The sequence below is a fragment of the Chiloscyllium punctatum genome, chromosome 44 (assembly GCF_047496795.1).
Source record: "Chiloscyllium punctatum isolate Juve2018m chromosome 44, sChiPun1.3, whole genome shotgun sequence".
NCBI classification, from domain to species: Eukaryota; Metazoa; Chordata; class Chondrichthyes; order Orectolobiformes; family Hemiscylliidae; genus Chiloscyllium; species Chiloscyllium punctatum.
The window spans coordinates 52,690,598-52,708,695 of NC_092782.1; the positions used below are offsets into that span (position 1 = coordinate 52,690,598).

At 41.0% G+C, this 18,098-nt stretch overlaps 1 protein-coding gene across 5 annotated transcripts in view; it reads right to left on the reverse strand.

The window, feature by feature from the left end:
* fbxo18 (F-box DNA helicase 1) overlaps positions 1–18,098 on the reverse strand; it is a 71,698-nt gene that overhangs the window by 36,987 nt on the left and 16,613 nt on the right. For all 5 annotated transcript variants that reach the window (XM_072562928.1, XM_072562929.1, XM_072562927.1 and 2 more), the window contains 10 exons: positions 17,817–17,918; positions 16,612–16,709; positions 12,298–12,466; positions 7,334–7,553; positions 5,551–5,638; positions 3,474–3,560; positions 2,797–2,933; positions 2,069–2,168; positions 1,658–1,776; positions 1,439–1,514 (listed from right to left, as the gene is read on the reverse strand). In XM_072562928.1, the coding sequence (XP_072419029.1) occupies positions 1,439–1,514; positions 1,658–1,776; positions 2,069–2,168; positions 2,797–2,933; positions 3,474–3,560; positions 5,551–5,638; positions 7,334–7,553; positions 12,298–12,466; positions 16,612–16,709; positions 17,817–17,918 (1,196 nt within the window). The remainder of the gene's footprint in view (positions 1–1,438; positions 1,515–1,657; positions 1,777–2,068; positions 2,169–2,796; positions 2,934–3,473; positions 3,561–5,550; positions 5,639–7,333; positions 7,554–12,297; positions 12,467–16,611; positions 16,710–17,816; positions 17,919–18,098) is intronic.

Genomic DNA, 18,098 nt, shown 5'->3' on the forward strand with positions numbered 1-18,098 from the left:
TGACCAGTACAGACACAATGAGCCAAAGACCTTTTGCTGTGCTGTCAAAATGCCAAATGAACGTTAAACTCATGAGTCTTCCCTCTTTGACATCAGCCTCTGGAATGCTTATATATTTATTTTAACGTTCTTCTCTATTTTGCACAATTTGAACACATTTTGTGGAAGAAGAAGAACTTCTGCTTGATTTCACCTTTTTATTCCCAATTTTTCATTCTTGTCCTTTGTATTTCAGAGTGAGAGAGAGAGCTAGAGTCAGAGTGTGAGAGCAGGTGTGGGAGCGAGTGCAACTACACCTGCAATTAAATAAAGACTTATGCAATTTCCAGGTAGAAAATTCAGAAGCCAAACACTACTCTAACAAATAAGAACGAAACAGGAAATGCTGGATAAACTCAGCAGGTCTGGCAGAGAGAGAGAAGTAGAGTTTAATATTCCAAGTCCAATGATTCTTCATCAGAACATTTCTAATGACGGGTCACCGGACTCAAAACATTAACTCTGCTTCCCCTCCACAGATGCTGCCAAGACCTGCTGAGTTTCTCCAGCATTTCAGACTTCCAGCATCCAATTCTTTATTTTTACTCCAACAAACAGTATCTGACGAGTCCTCGTACAGTAAAATGCAGAGGCCTCTCTTTTCTGTTTTGATTAAACATTGGAAAAGAATTTCTATGGGTTCCAAGGTGAAAGAAGGAGGATTTTTATTCATTCACGGGATAAGGGTGTTGCTCAGAGGCAGAGCACCAAAGGAAGGAATGTAATGGTGTGTGTTATTGACCAGACCCCCTCAAAATATATTAAGATGACAACCTAAACCATAACTTTATCGCAGTTTAAAGGCAAGTGCCAGGCATTGCATTCCAGATGTAATTCCAGTGGTCAAATGGCCAGATTTAAAACAAAACACACTTTGTGCATACCCTATAGTTAAAATGCAACAAAAGAAAGAAGAAATTGGAATAACTTAACTCTACTGGAAAACTTAACAGAATAATGGATTATTTAATACTAAACAGTAACTGTTCCAATAGAGAGCATTCCGTAAACACGCCCCCGGCAAAGTAAGATAGATTGTCTCATAGGCAATTCTCTAGTCCAGGAGGATAAGCATCATGAGAAAACTCAGAAGGAAAGAGAGAGTAGCAGGAGGAGCTATAATTCAGCTTTTACACCCAGCTTTAAGACCCTAGAAACTAAAACTAAAAATCCTGGCTCTGTGGGAGCTTGACCCCACCCATTCAGGCTGCTTCTATTGTTCCAATCTTAGGGGGAAAAAAAACCAAAGGCCTCACAAGCTGTTTAGTTAGTGGGCTTTGAAGCAGACAGATTGGCATGCCTGATCTCAAATCTTCTTTCATTTAAAAACAAGATAAAATGCACCTCTTAAAGTCATAGTATTTCCACAGGTGATAATATGCCCAAAAGGTAAACTCACTAGTTGCTTGTTCCTTTTCCAGAATCATAAGCATCCAAATGTCCAGAATTATGTTCATTCCAAATTTATCAAGCCCCTAAGGAGAGAGAGGAATTAAAGAATTCAGAGTGCTGTGGGATAAAACAGATGCAACAAAGGGCACTTTGTTTAAAAAGTAGCTTGCATGTTTAGGGCTGTAGTTTAAAATCCTCAAACTGTAACAAATACCAGGGTACTCACTCCAATGATGTATATTTTGCTTGGCTTTTCTCTTGTAACAATGCACACAGCCTCATCAAAAACTGCAGCATTGGTCCTGCACAGAACAGCCATCTGCCCAGCTTCATGGTCAATATCGCCTGTCACAAGGAATTAATGACAGTATTGTTGATACAAATCAGAAGTAGTTTCAAACTTATTGCAAACAGAGAATTTGGGCTGACCTTATTCAGGTCACGTGATTGGAAGGTTGCAAGTAGCAATGCTAAAGCGAAGAGCTAACAAAACCAAATGGAGATAAACAGTTTCAATAAAATCTAAATTCTCATAATCCTCTTCCCCCCAGTAATCCACCCAGTCCTGGCTACCAGACTATTCTTACCCCAACCTCAACACATATACAAAAAATAAAAACATGTTCTTCCTCATTACCGTCTTGCTTTCCACCAACCAAAGTCTTGTCTTTGACCTGTTTGTACACTTCCAATATTGTTGCTGCAACGTAAGCAATTTTGGGTCCAAACCTGAAACTCTGCAAGTACAGAAAGAAACATCAACTGTCACATCGTACCTTCAAATATTGTGGTCATCAAGTAGCAAGTCAGGCACAGATAAAAATAGATTCATGCTTCATTTAGAATACTGGAGTTATATCAGCAGGAGTAGGCCATTTGACCCTTCAAGACTGCTCTGTCATTCTACCTGATCTTGTCTGATCATCTAACTCAGTTCCCTGTTCCTGCTTTCTCCCTCTTTGACCCCTTTAACCTCAATAGCTATACCTAACTCCTTGTTGAAAACATTCAATGTTTCAGCCTCAATTGCTTTCTGTGGCAGATAATTCCACAGACTCACCAGTCACCAAGGATGAAATTTCTTCTCATCTCCCAGTCCTAAATGGCCTACCCTACATCCTTACTCTTTGACCCCTAATTCTGAACACTCCACATATTGGAGAACATCCTTCTTGCATTTACTCTCTCCAGTCCTGTTAGAATCCCTGGTTCTGGAATATAACTTTGATACAGGGCAGCCAAAGGCCATACCAATGGATAGCTTCATAGTTCTCGCAAAGGAGTTTGGCTGTGGATTTTGTGATTTTTTTCGTGTGATCTGAAACAGGTATCATGGATGACACCTGGAAGAAAGTGAAGCCTTACCTGTGTTAGCCTGAACAGATGTGAACGGTGTGCTTTAAGTAGACCATCCAAAGTACCCTCAAATTCACTGATCTGCTGGTGTGGATCACCCACAAGAAACTTGCCACATTGCTGAGAGAGTACAATGTCCATGATGACTAGATAAAAGAGGATAATCACAGAAAAAAGGTAAAGACGTGTTGCGAGAGGGACAGATTAACCAAAATGAACTGCAATGGCTTTTGGACATCTCTTACCACGGGCTGCAGCTCAGTCTTGTGTAGTTTGCAGTAAGAAATGCTTTGGGTGAAAGGGGGTCCATTGGTTCCCCTTAGCCTGAACATGACATTACATTTAAACCTCAGGAACAGGATGTAGCTCACCAAACAAACGAATGGTTCAGGGTCCATGATAATTCACATAAATATGTAAGAGCACTTTGCTTTCTCAGACCAGAGGGTCTACCACCCTCCCATCAGCCTTGCAGATTGTAAAGTGTAGAGAGACCATATGGAACGCAATAAACTGCAGCAGAATGTAACTTCCCTCCGACGTTCATACAATACTTTATACCACATGCCCTGTACAATTACTAAATTACAATTACACGTTCAACTTTACTGGATCTGTCTTTCAATCACATTTAGTGTTTGAATGGTCCACTCCAGTTGGAAAAGAACAGCGAGTAACTAACCCACCTGGGCTACAATCTTCAGCTTCATCCAAAAGGATGACGTCAAACTGTGACAGCCTTGGCTTGCTGAGTTGCCAAAGCTTGAGATATCCTTTTAAAGAAGAAACAAAAAAAATCTTAAGTTTAACAACCTGCAAGTAGTCCTGCAGCGTTACAGAAATAGTTTTCTTACACAAAGAAAAACTGCCTTTCCTGTCAAACTCAGAATATTTTTGGCAATGGTGGCTGCCATTACTATGGGGCCAGATTCCAATGCTCAAGAGATTATGGGTTTGACTTCCACTTGAACCATATTTCACATGAACTTAGCCATGCTGCTTTTGTCTTTTTGTTTTACCAAATCACATTTTTTTAAAATTGGATTGATGACCAAACTAGATTGCCACTTGAATCCTGTGCATTGTGTCTAGATGATAGATTTTACTGTTGTGGAATGTATAAAGCGCTTGATTGCTTGTATTTGTTATTTCTCCATATTATCCGAAGAATGCAAGTAACTATTCTCCCTTTCCCTCAAGTTCATTTCCAAGATTTTCTTGCATGATGTAGGTGCTCACCATAAGGCCAGCATTTACAGCCTATCACTATATGTCTCTGAGAAAGTTTCAATACTATTTTTCCTTTCAAACTTACACAGCTTAACCATATTTCTTGAAAAACTATTTTACATCAAGTCATTGGCAGAAATTGTTACCCCACATTATCTAATGACATATTCCTGACATGTCCTTTGCCATAATCTTTTCCTGAATTTTCCAAATCTATTGCTCTCTCCGCAGGGAATTCAGACACATAATGGATGGATTAAAGGGTCAAATCTTGAAAAACATAATTTTAAAAAGTGATAGCAACATCATTCAGTAAGAAGATTTAGATTTACAGAATCCCTTGTGTGTGGAAGCAGGCCATTCAGTCCATCAAGTCCACACCTTTCCTCCAAAGAAAGCCCACCAGACAACCCCACCCTACCCTATCCCTGTCGGCCTGCATTTCCCATTGTTAACCTACCTAGCCTGCACATCTCTGGGCACCATGGGCAATTTAGCATGGCCAATCCATTTGGCCTGCACATCTTTGGACTGTGGGAGGAAACCCACACAGACATGGGGAGAATGTGCAAATTCCATGCCAGTCACCCAAGAGTTGAATTGAATCCATGTCCCTGGGGCTGTGAGGCAGTAGTGCTAACCACTGAGCCACCGTGCCGCCTTCTGGTCAAAGGGTAAAGGGATTGGTACAATGGAATAATGGGAATGACATTAGTTAGTAATCCAAAGGCATTTCAGAGATATACATGTTCAAATACCACCTCTAAAGTTGGGGAAAGTTCCAGTTAATTAATTAGAAATAGAATGTTCATCTCATACCAAAGGTAACAATGATGGCTGTAAAAATCCATTTGATTAACTAATTTCCTTTCAGAGAAAGAAATCTGTGCCTGGGACTCTGGTTTGATTCCAGCCGCGGGTGACTGTCTGTGTAGAGTTTGCAAATTCTCCAGTGTCTGCATGGGTTTCCTCCGGGTGCTCCGGTTTCCTCCCACAATCCAAAGATGTGCAGGTCAGGTGAACTGGTCATGCTAAATTGCCCATAATATTCAGGTATGTGTAAGTTAGGTGCATTAGTCAATGGTAAAGGTCGAGTAATAGGGTAAGGGGATGGGTCTGGGTAGGTTACTCTTCGGAGGGTCAGTGTGGATTGGCTGGGCCGAATGTCCTGTTTCCACACTATAGGGAATCTATGAAAACCCATCTATGGCATAATCTTGATGCCTGACCCAAAGCACAGCTAGCTGTTCAGCTGTACCTGCCTCAGTATTTCACACAAGGAACAATTAGGGATAATCAATAAATGTTGGCCTTGCCAGCAATGCACACATTTCAAGATAACATATTTTAAAGCAAGTACAACTCTTTAGAAATCAAAAGCATCAGAGAGTCTGCTGTAAGATTTTGTTTGGGCACTTGCAAACTTCAATCCTGGGGTGAGTGGGGTTTGGGGGGTGGTGGGGAGCTAAAGAAATGGGAAATTCGGCTTCAATTCAATTGGAACAATGAACTATCACCAAACTGTAACTTCACCATCACGAGTCATGAAGTAACCATTCTCCTTAGTTTCCCCCAGATTCATCATCTTTTCCCAAATCTGCTTTGTGTCTTCAATTAGTTGCTGAAATGAAGAACACAATAGTAATTAATTCGAGGAAGTTTTGTTTTAAAAATGTGATGGAAGAATGAATTGCACACAGTAACTTCATTCAGGGAGACAGCATGCGGTGAATTTCTTATACAAGAGCTATCAATTCACACTGAAAATACACTTTTAATGAGGAACTGGGTGGCTTACTATAGCAGATTGTTGGCAATAACCTCATCTTTAACACAAGGTGGGTGGAAAAAACCTATACAAGCTTTTCACTACCTGGTAAACACCAGAGTAAAAGGTCCAGCTAATTCACTGAGTCCATCCAACACACTGACAGTACAGAAAGCTTCTGAAACAGGCAATGGGGCATGCATAGACCCAACAGGATCGCTCTCCTTTTAAATGTAACTGAGTAGAATTTGTCTGCATTCATTGTATTGAATATATTCATTACAGTTTGGAAGAATGAGGGGGTGGGGGTGTGAAATCTCATCAAAACCTATATCATTCTGACAGGTATAGAGAAGGTGAACGCAAGGAGGATGTTCCTGATGATTGGACAGTTGCAGAACCAGGCGTCACACTCTAAAGATACAGGGTAAACCAGTTAAGACTGAGATGAGGAGAAATTTCTTCACCCAGAGAATGGTGATCCTGTGGAGGCCAAAACACTGAATGTTGTCAAGGAGAAATTAAATCTTTCTTCAGCTAAAGGCATCAAAACGTATGGGGTAAAAGCTGGAACAGGTTATGGAGTTGGATGAACAACCATGATCATACTGAATGGTAGAATAGGCTTGAAGGGGCAAATGGCCTACTCTTGCTCCTATTTCCTAAGTTACTACAATACAAATCTTGAATGTAGGTGTTTCACTGTGGCTGGGAATGCTAATTAGAAGGAAATTCTCAAGTACACTACCTGGTTTGTGCTGGTTTAGTTGACCTCAGCAAGTGCTATTGGAGGTACAACTGACTTTGGGATCAATGGGCTAGAGAGAGAGAGGAAACTAATCAGTTGGGTAGCCTGGTACAAGTGACCAAGGACAGGATTGGACCTGGCTGTGTACACTATAAAGATTTACTTTTAGGACATGAACAACTTCAGGCAGCCTGCATTTATTGTCCATCCAAATTTATTCCTTTAAACAGCTAATAGAGTGAAGGAGAAGAAAACATTTTGCACCCACATTCAGAGACCTTTGGAAGTCTTTGCAGTAGTTAAGTACTTTGCAGAAGTGATCACTATTGTAAACATATGAAACACAGCAATCAATTAAGACACAGCAAGATCCCACAATCAAACAATGAGGTAATGGCCAGGTAATCTGTTTTAGTTACACTGTTTTGAGGATAAATATGGATCAGGAAACCAGGGAGAACTCTTCCATGAAATAGTGGGATTTTCCTGCTTTTCATCAATTTTCATTTGAAAGTGGACACCTTTTACAGTGCGACACTCCTGTGATGGACTGAAATGTCACACTTGATTTCTGAGCTTAGTTCTCTGCAGTGGGGCTTGAATGTTTGACCTTTTGACTCAGAGGCAAGACTGCCATCACCAGAACTAACACATAAAAGACAGCAGCAGAAATGAGGCCATTCAGCCCATCGCGTTTGGCATCTTGTAACTTTAACTCAGCAAGGTTCAGTAAATTCAGGATATATGGAGAAACACAGAGTACAATAGAGAAATATTTTAGATACAATTTGTAGACTCACCTGATTCGCTTGATGATTCACTGGCCTCATACCTCCAGACAAGCCCTTATAGCGTTCTGGTAAATGTGATATGGTGACAGTCTCATCCGTAGATAAGAAGAATGTGCAGAGGCTCTGACAGATTAATTTTGCTCTAAAAAAGCTGCCGCGTGCTTCAGGAAGCTTAAAAATGGCAAAAGGCTGCAGATCATAAACCATTAGCTTCCTCTTGCGCTGGTACCTAGTGGAAAAGTCAAGGTTTCAACTAAATCTTCTTTGCAACTATCATAAAACATTTTTAAACAGCTTCAAATCAATGAAAAAATTATTCCAATAAAACCTCTATGGTCTTTTTGTTTTCTCCCCTGCGTTTGTGAGGCATGGTTTCAAAGCATCATCATTTCACCAGAGTGCCCATTCTTCATTTACAAATGTAGATGGTGATCAGTGATGAGCTATTTAACCATCCCAATTCTCTTATCTCCTAATGTCCCCTTCAACACACACACCTTTCAATGGGAGTCACTGGCTAGTAATCTTCAGTAGCATCTAAAAAGCTGAGAAACACTGACAACCACAAAGTAAATAAATAGGGGTTTATTCTTTTGATTTGGAGAATTATGTAAAGAGGGGGATTGGTTAGCTCAGTTGGTTGGACAGCTGGTTTGCGATGCAGAGCAATACCAACAGCATGGGTCCAATTCTTGCACCGACTGGGGTTCCCATGAAAGACTCTCCTGCTTGACATTTGACCTTGGCTGAGGCTCAGTAACCCTCAGGTTAAACCACCACCAGTCGTCTCTCTCGAATGAGAGAGCAGCACTCTGGTCTGATAAGACCATGGTGACTTTGCCTTTTCTTTTAGTGTAAAGACTATATATTTTTATTCTTTTGCACTGAAATGGGAAATGGAATTTTAAAAGCCAACGATTTGTGAAGGATTGCTGTACTTTTTAAAATCAAGTCACTTGGCAATCATTGTTAATGATGTTTACATAGTTGTTAATTCCAGCGGTGGAGTGAGTTCTACTTATAGGCAGGCTGGAGCCAAAGTGAAACTTTGGCTAGCAACAAATAGCTGATTGGTCTCTGATGTAATGGCCAATCATTGGTAAAAGACTTCCAACAACTGTATAAGAGGCTCCCTGGTAGCAGAACAGCTTGTGGTGCGACTAATTATTGAGAAGTCATTGGAGGGATGGAGCGGGGCATTTCTTACTGCTGTAAAAACAAACATCCCAAGGCAGAAGGCCCATTTATTTAACCTCTCATCACTTGCTGTTAGCTCTGGTTTTATACTCAGTAAGTCAGATATTCACGTACGAATTCATCCACCTATGCCTCCTACAACTGGAGAAGGAAGGTCATGGAACAGCATTCTAATAAATCATCTCAGTAAAGCCTGAGAACATGAACCACTGAACTACCTGCCCCATCTCTCTCTCTTTGCCCATAAAACGCATGTTTTTTTCCTGTCTGAGTCTGTCTGTATGTGCGTTCAGGGTACGTTTACAAGGGTGTCAGAGTTCTAACTAGTCACGTTATATGCCATAGATTCATAATTGTTTACTTGTAGCTACAGTCTATTTGTAATAAATAATAATTATTGTCAAGTGACAGAAACTTGGTTTGTGTTTTCTGTCAACCTGGGTCTAAAAGACCAGTAAGTTGGGGAAGTCTGTGCAGTTTCATAAAACCTCTAGTTTTTTGTGATGACTGTGGGAATAGCAGGACTCAATTTTCAGCACACTACCCCAGGTGAGGCATAACAGGAGCTTCCCCATTTTGGTACCAAATTTTATATTCCATCTGCCTGTATGGGGGCATCTCCAATAACACTCAAGAAGCTTAACACCATCCAGAACAAAGCAGTCCACATCTACAAACATTCACTCCCTCCACCACTAACACGCAGTAGCAGCAGTGACTACCATCTACAAGATCCACTGCTGGAATTCACCAAAGATCCTTAAACAGCACCTTCCAAACCTATGACTATCTCCATCTAGGAAGTTAAGGGCAGCAAATTAGATTAGATTACTTACAGTGTGGAAACAGGCCTTTCAGCCCAACAAGTCCACACCGCCCCACCGAAGCGCAACCCACCCATACCCCTACATTTACCCCTTACCTAACACTATGGGCAATTTAGCATGGCCAATTCACCTGACCTGCACATCATTGGACTGTGGGAGGAAACCGGAGCACCCGGAGGGGACCCACGCAGACACGGGGAGAACGTGCAAACTCCACACAGTCAGTCGCCTGAGGCGGGAATTGAACCCAGGTCTCTGGCGCTGTGAGGCAGCAGTGTTAACCACTGTGCCACCGTGCCGCCCAACACCACTACCTGAGGTTCCCCTCCAAGACATTCACTATCCTAATTTAGAAATGTAATTGTTGGCCCTACATTATCGCTGAGTCAAAACCCTGGAATTCCTTCCCTAAGGGCACTGTGGGTCTACCTACAGCACACTGACTGCAGCAGTTCAAGAAGGCAGCTCACCCCCACCTTCTCAAAGGCAGCTAGGGACGGGCAATAAATGATGGCCCAACCAGCGATGCCCATGTCCAATAAGTGAATATTTTTTAAAAATTCAAAATGCAGGTGATCATGGAAGAGCATTCGGCAATAACAAAACAATGTCCCTTAACATCCACCTTGTCTTAGATCAATACTTATTGCATCAGCATGCTATTCCCAGTTCCATAAGCAATGGCTCCCAGAACTGCCAGGTTCCTTTTGGATAGCATCTTGGTACATCCTCAGGATATCCAAATTGCTTCACAACCCATACCAAGTAAATCAACAAACAGTTCATCAGTTTGACCTTATTGATTGAATGATAGGAGTGGGCAGTGGGTGATACTGGTCTAATCATTGGTAGAACTCCTTAACGCATCTTTGAATAATGCTACAGGCCATTTGGCACTCACTATTGTGATCTCATTCATCTCACCTGAAAGATTCTCCTGTAATAATATGGGTCTCCATCAAAAATGCACTGGACTGATAGTGTAATACATAGAAGAAGTCTAAGGATACAGGATAGGCCATTTAGGAATGAGACAAACAGAAATGTCTTCACCTAGAGAGTGGTAAGGCTGTGGAATCCACTGCCCCAGAAAGTGGTTGAGGCCAAAACATTGAGTGCTTTCAAGGAGGAGTTAGATATTGTTCCTGGACTAAAGGGATCAACAGGTATGCGACAAAACCAGTACTGAGGTGGATGATCAGTCATAGACAGATTGAATGGCAATGTAGGCTCAGTAAGCTGAATGGTCAATTCCTGCCCCTAGTAGCTATAGACCCATACAGCATAGAGACAGGCCCTTCAGCCCACCATGTTTATGCTGACCAAAAAAACCAAACTATAATAATCCCATTTACCTGCACTTGATCCCTTGGCCACTATACTCTGGTATTTTAAGTGCTTGGCAAGATGTCCTTGAATGTTGCTAGAGGGCATGTCTCCATCATCCTCTCAGGCAGCCCATTCCATATTTCTACCACCCTCTGGATGAAAACAATTCATTCTCACACCTCCTCTAAACCGCTTGCCCCTTACCTCAAGTCCACTGGTCTTAGACATGTCTGCCATGGGGAAGAGATTCTTACAATCTATTATGTCTAGATCCCTCATAATTGTTTATACCTCAATCAGATCATCCCTCAGCCTCCTCTGCTCCTAGGAAAACAAATTGAGCTTATCCAGACTCTCCTCGTAACGGAGAACTTTCTATCCCAGGCAACAGCCTAGTGGATCTCCTCTGCACCCTCTCCAGTGCAATCACATCCTTCCAATAGTGTAGTGACCAGAGCTATACACAATATTCCAGTGGCCTAACCAATGTTCTATCAAGTTTTAACAAGATTTTCTTGCTCCTATATTCTACACCCTGGCTAATGAAGGCCAATATCCTGCATGTCTTCTTCCCCACCCTGTCTACCCCTGCTGACACTTTCAGGCATCTATGGATTTGTATAACAAGGTCTCTTTGTTCCTCAGTATACCCTAGGGACTACCCTTTATGCCCTTCCGTTATTTAGACCTCCCAAGACATATCACCTAGCACTTGTCAAATTAGAATCCATCTGCCAATGCTCTGCCTAATTTACCAGTTGTTAAATATCAGACTGTAGCCTGAGACCATTCCCTTCACTGTCAACAATTCACCAATTTTCCTGTCATCATGTTTCAATCGGTTTTCAAAGTTGGTCGTGGTTGCTATTTAGGCCTGTAACTGGCCGGTGCAGCAGTCACAGCAATTGTCCACATTGAATCAGTGTTGGCTAAGGCTCCAATTGTCCACATTGAATCAGGGTTGGCCAAAGCTGCAATCGTCCACATTGGATCAGGGCTGGTTAAAGTCCCAATTGTTCACATTGGATCAGCATCGGCTAAGGCTCCAATCATCCACATTGGATCAGCACTGGCTAAGGCTCCAATCATACACATTGGATCAGCATCGGCTAAGGCTCCAACTGTCCATATTGGATTGGCATTGGCATTGGCTAAGGCTCCAAGCAAATTCTTTGCTCCTATAAGTCAGTTTGTACCATATAAGGAACTTCCTTCTCTACAAACTTAACGAAAACTCTTTGCTACATTTGTTGACCTTTTATTACAAAACTCCAATAGCCGAGATAGACTAAGATTTACCCAGAAATTTTGCTGAAGCTTAATAAACATGGATTGCAGTGTTTGGAAGGAAAAGATTATAAAGGATTGCATAGATGTCTGAAAGTGTCACAATGGAAAGATAGACAATGATGTAACTTTAATTGTATTTGGTAATTATTGATGGGTCATTTTCAATGTAAATGCATAGCCTTACCAAATGGAGCATATGCTTTGCATCTAACAGCAGCAATGTTACATTTTGAATCATTCTCTTGCAGGAACAGAAGACAAATTCCTCTCTGAAAAGGGTGGAAAATTGGACTTGGACACATACCCGCTTTCAACTCACTTTCTACTTACTTGTAGCCTATATGCTGATAGGCCATTGCATGTATGGTTGTACATTCCACATTTGGGGGCAAAACGCGTTTAGTCTCCATTTGAATTGGCTTAGTGGAAATGACGTACAAAAATCGCAGGTGAGATCTCCTCCGTGCATATTCAATCAGCGTAGTAGTTTTACCTGTACCTTGAATAGGAGAAGAAATAATCAAATTAATTAAAATAATAAGAGTTTGATCTGGATCTGGCATGGTAAAAATGCCCAGCTTTTCACCAAACTTGGGCTGGAAAGCTATACTTGGCAACACAATTCGGTTTCCAGCTTTAATAAATCAAATGTGAGAACTTGACACATTTCCTCTCCCTCTATCGGCTGCTCATTTGCAGTTCTCATTCTCCAATTTCCAGACAGCTCTTTGCTCTATGTGGCTCAGCTCCTTAGTATGAACCCCATATCTTACAGTGTAATATTTATAGTTGTAAGATTTCATGCTGTTCAAATATTTAGAGATTGATTGTCAAGTTAGGCTAATAAACTGATTATTTCCTATCCTTAGAGAAAACATCAAACCTTTGACACCAAATGTTTCTACATCTTTTCCAAGTTTCTGTAATTACACTCTTCCTCAAATCCCAAGCATTTGAAGTTATTCTTTGTTCCTCCAAATCCTATGAAAAAATTGACCCAAAATCCAATACATAACATGATATTGAACCCTGCGGATTGGATTACAGAGGTTAAATTAGCTGGTCTTAAGTCACGTTGCAGATGGAACAAAATTCACTGATGTTAGCATCTCTAGGACAAAATGGAAGAGACATAAGAAAGTAAAACAAAACTTCCAGCCATGGAATCACACAGCCCCCTACCAGAAATACACCACAGCGTTTCAGTTTCAAGGTTCAGAATGGAATGTCATCGGAATCAAACAGACCACCAACGCTCACTATCCAATCATGAAGATTGCATGACTTGAGTGATGGCCAATCCGAAATATATAACCGTAGAACACTGAGTTAATGTCTCAGGAAATGCTTTTTTCCTTGACAGAATTTTTTGTTTTAAACTGGTCTCCTGAAGTTCCTTTAGTTTGTATTGTCATTTCCACAGTTATAATGATTGAGTTCATTGTTTCTTCATCACTACTGAGGAAGCTATTCAGAAGAATTCACAATAACTTATAAACACTTTTAAAAGTGTTGCCAAGTATTGAAATGATAGGATCAAAAGGAATAAGGAACTCCCTTTGGAGTTGTGAATGTACAGCAAATATATCAGCATCACATAATTAATCCTGGTAATAATGTGAAGCTTCAGTTGTTTGATTTGAATTGATTTGAGTTATTATTGTCACATACACAGTAAAGTTTTGTTCTTGTGTGAAGTATAGGCAGATCATACCACTAAGTTCGTGGGATGATAGAACAGAGCGAGAAATACAAGTTACGGCTGCAGAGAAGGTGCACAAAAAACAAGATCAACATTAAATTTGAAATTTCAGAGATCCGTTCAGAAATCTAATAACAGCAGGGAAGAAGCTGTTCTTGAACCTGTTGGTCCATATGTATTTTCTTCCTTACTGAAGAGGTTGGAAGAGATTATAACCGGAGTGGGAGGGGTCTTTATTGATGTTGGCTGCTTTTCCGAGGCAGTCAATGGAGTCAACAGAAATGAAGGCTGGCTTATGTGATGGACTAGGCTGTTTTCACAACTCTCTGTAGTTTCTTACGGTCCTGGACAGAGCAGTTGCCATATCAACCTGCAATGCATCCGAATAGATGCTTTCTATGGTATATCTATCAAAGTTGGTGGGAGTCCTTTTGGAGTTGCTGCATTTCCTTAGCCACCTGAGGAAGTAGAGGCATTGTTGTGCCTTCTTGACCATTGAATCAATGTGGGTGTCCAGGACAGATTGTAGGTAATTGTCACTCTTTGGAACTTGACACTCTTGACCATTGCCATCTCAGCTCCATTGAGGTGGGTAGGGGTGTGCCCTCCACCTTGCTTCCTAAAGCTCTTTAGTTTTGCTGACATTAAGGCAAAGATTGTTATCTTTACACCTCGCCACCAAGCACTCGATCTCTTTGCTGTATCTTGTCTAATCATTGTTTGAGATCCAGTTTAGAACGGCGGTGTCATCAACAAACTTGCCGACAGTGTTAGGACGAAATTTGGCCACAAAGTCATGCTAAGTGACAGAGGACATTCTAAAGCTAGAAGGGATCTACAATAGGAGAGAAGGTCTTATGATGAAGTGCACAGTGTCGCTATCCCACGCGAAGACTCAATGGCCAAGAAAGATGCTGTTTTTCGCCAGCAGTATCTCTTCCAGAGAGAACTAAAACACCCCTCAAGACCTAAAATAAATGGCAAACTAAAACCTCACTATTAACTTTAATTTCAGAGCAAATACAAATTCCCCAAACTCAGTTTCAGCAGATTTTGCTGGATTTCTTATGGAGGGTTAATAATTCAGCCTCTACTCTTCATGGAGTTCAATGTGGCTAAGTGTGAGGTGATTCACTTTGGTATGAGTAACAAAAAGATGGGGTACTGGGCTAATGGTTGGATACTTGGTAGTGTGGATGAGCAGAGGGATCTTGGTGTCCATGTATACAGATCTCTGAAAGTTGCCACCCAGGTAAATAGTGCAGTGAAGAAGGCATATGGCGTACTGGCTTTTATTGGTAGAGGAATTGAGTTCCGGAGTCCTGAGGTCATGTTGCAGTTATATAAGATTCTGGTGTGGCCGCATCTGGAGTATTGTGTGCAGTTTTGGGTCGCCATACTATAGGAAGGATGTGGAGGCACTGGAACAGGTGCAGAAGAGGTTTACCAGGATATTGCCTGGTATGGTAGGAAGATCGTATGAGGAAAGGCTGAGGCACTTGGGGCTGTTTTCATTGGAGAAAAGAAGGTTGATAGAGGTGTACAAGATGATTAGGGGTTTTGATAGGGTTGACCATGAGAACCTTTTTCCACATGTGGAGTTAGCTATTACGAGGGGGCATAGCTTTAAATTAAGGGGTGGTAGGTATAGGACAGATGTTAGGGGTAGATTCTTTACTCAGCGAGTCATAAGTTCATGGAATGCCCTACCAGTAGCAGTGGTGGACTCTCCCTCTTTATGGGCATTTAAACGGGCATTGGATAGGCATATGGAGGATAGTGGGCTAGTATAGGTTAGGTAGGCTTGGATCGGCACAACATCGAGGGCCAAAGGGCCTGTACTGCGCTGTATTTTTCTATGTTCTGTGTACTTACAGACTGATTTGCTGGATTGTGCTGTCTCCCTGTGTGTCAATACACTCCTGTTGTCAGGCAGCTGGACACAGTTTTTCCTCCTCTACATTTTCATCAAATGAATTCCTCACTACGCTTATCTTTTAAATTGTAAAACCTCATTAAAATGCATATTAACACAAACTGATTTCTAGACCCTTTGTCACCAAGAACTCCCAAGACCTCGAAAGCCGTGTTGCCCCTTTTGTAACACACAAAATACAATAGTATAAATTAAATGTAAAATTAAACTAATCATAGCTCCAAATGATGTAAAAGTGAATGTTGCCCCTGTAACACGGATTCTTTAAATGAATCATAACACACCTTATCATCACAGCATGAGGAAATTACAGGAGGCAAATAGAGGGGAGAACAGAGTACCAGAAGAGACAACATTAGTAGCAAAGAGCAAGACAAAGACAAAGGGGGCAGAGAAAGAAGAGGATGAGGAAAGAGAGGGGAAAAAGAAATGAGAAAAAGGCAAAAGAAAAAAGATTCAGGGAATGGCAAAGGAAAGGAATTGTAAGAAGGTGTCTTTTTTATAAAATTCATGGGACATGAGCATTACAAGTTGGGCCAACATTTATTACACATCGCTAATTGTCCTGGAACTCAGATGCTTTGCCAGGCCACTACAGAGAACAGTTAAGAGTCAGCCACATTGCTGTGGGTCTGGAGTCACTTGTAGGTCAGGTCAGGCTAGGCCAGGCAAGGATAGCAGATTCCTTCCATAAAGGACATTAGTGAACCAGAAGGGCTTTTATAATAATTAACAGTGGTCACGTGCTTGCCATTAGGCTAGCTTTGAACTTCTGTTTTCATTTAACTGAATTCAGATTTCACCATTTGCTATTGTGGATTTGAACTCATGATCCCACAACATTAGAATGTGGGATTCTGGGTTACTAGTTCAGTAATATTAATATTATAAATCCACTTCTCCATAAATGGGTGAGAATCGGTGATATTGATTTAAACACAAGAAAACCACCAACCTCTCACATTAGCTACCCCACTGCAGGCTATCCTGCTGATTTTTAGCAAACCTGCAAATCCTCTTATTTCAATCACGAGTCCCGGAGCAGATTCCTGTCGCAGTATTTGCTGCTGTTCTGGAGACAGTTTTATGTTGCGTGTATCAAGCCTTTTTTCACAAAAAAGAAAAGAAAATCAATGTTGTCCCTGTACTGGAGAGGATTTTTTAAATAATCAAGTGAAACGCACAAGATATGTTACTTGCTTTTAACCCCACATTTTGAATAAATTCTAATAATAACTTTTAAGTTATTGATGAATGCATGGCTGTTTCAGGTCCTGGTAGAGAGCAGTAGGATAGATGCTTAAGATCAGAGTATTAACATTACAGCTTACTGCCATTGTGATTTAACATTGAGGGAGAGAGAGAGAGAGCGAGGAAAGCTTGAATACCAGATAGTTCTGCGATGGGTTTTTATTGAAGGCTGATTTCAATGGTTTAGCTTTTCCTAGTATTTAGGCAGAGGTAATTTCTTCTCATTGAGTACTGGATAATGACAAACAGCATGACAACAGACAGTAGAAGATTTGAGAGAGAGAGAGAGAGAGAGAGAGAGATGCTGGTGATGAACAATCAATGTACACCAACAGCAGGAGGAGAATTCTAGCTCCACTACGTTTCTTCAGCTCAGTGACAACCATCAAATCCACCATTGCCCAAGTTTACAAGAAGCGGTATTTAAGAGGTTGTAATTGAATTAAGACAAGATTCTTCCACAAGTGAGGAAACCAGAGTTTAATCAGGAAGTAACTGGATTCACACATGGAAGAGAAACCGGAATCAGAATAATATATTTCTAATTACACACCTGTGGAGCAGGTGGGACTTGGACCCAGGCGTCTTGTTCCTGAAGTAGGGATACCACCAATGCATTTTTTTTTTGTTAATCAACCTGTCCAGGGATATGACAGCACACCTCTGAAGCAGGTGGTAATCAAACCCAGGCCTCCAGGCTCAGAGGCAGGGACACTACCACTGTGACACAAGGGTCCTTCAGAATAAAACAATTACAGCTGCAAGTGAATCCAGCTCATCACGAGAACAAATAGACAGATACCAAGTGGACCAGGCTGAATGTGCCAATGGCCTATTCCTGTTCCAATCTCATATGTTCCCAAATTCCCTTTATCCATTTCATAGGCAATAGCTTTTTCCAAATTTCACAGATCTTCTGGGAATATAATTTGACTTATTTAAAATTAATTAAAAGTTCACCTGCTAGGGTCTTGAATTGAACAAAGATACTTCATGGATTTTCTGCAGATGTTGGTTGGATTCTCCATTAAATAGAGTGCGTAGAGCAAATTGTAATGAAGCCTGAAACAGTCATTGAGAAAGGAAAATTGTTTACTACAAAAGTTAACTTTAATATGAGAAAAACTATTTCCCAGGTGACAAGATTAGATACTATGCTCTTCAAGGCTGGGAATGTTAATTTAAGCTTCCAGCATTGAGGAATTCCCACAGCAAGTACAACAGATTAAGCAATATGGTAAA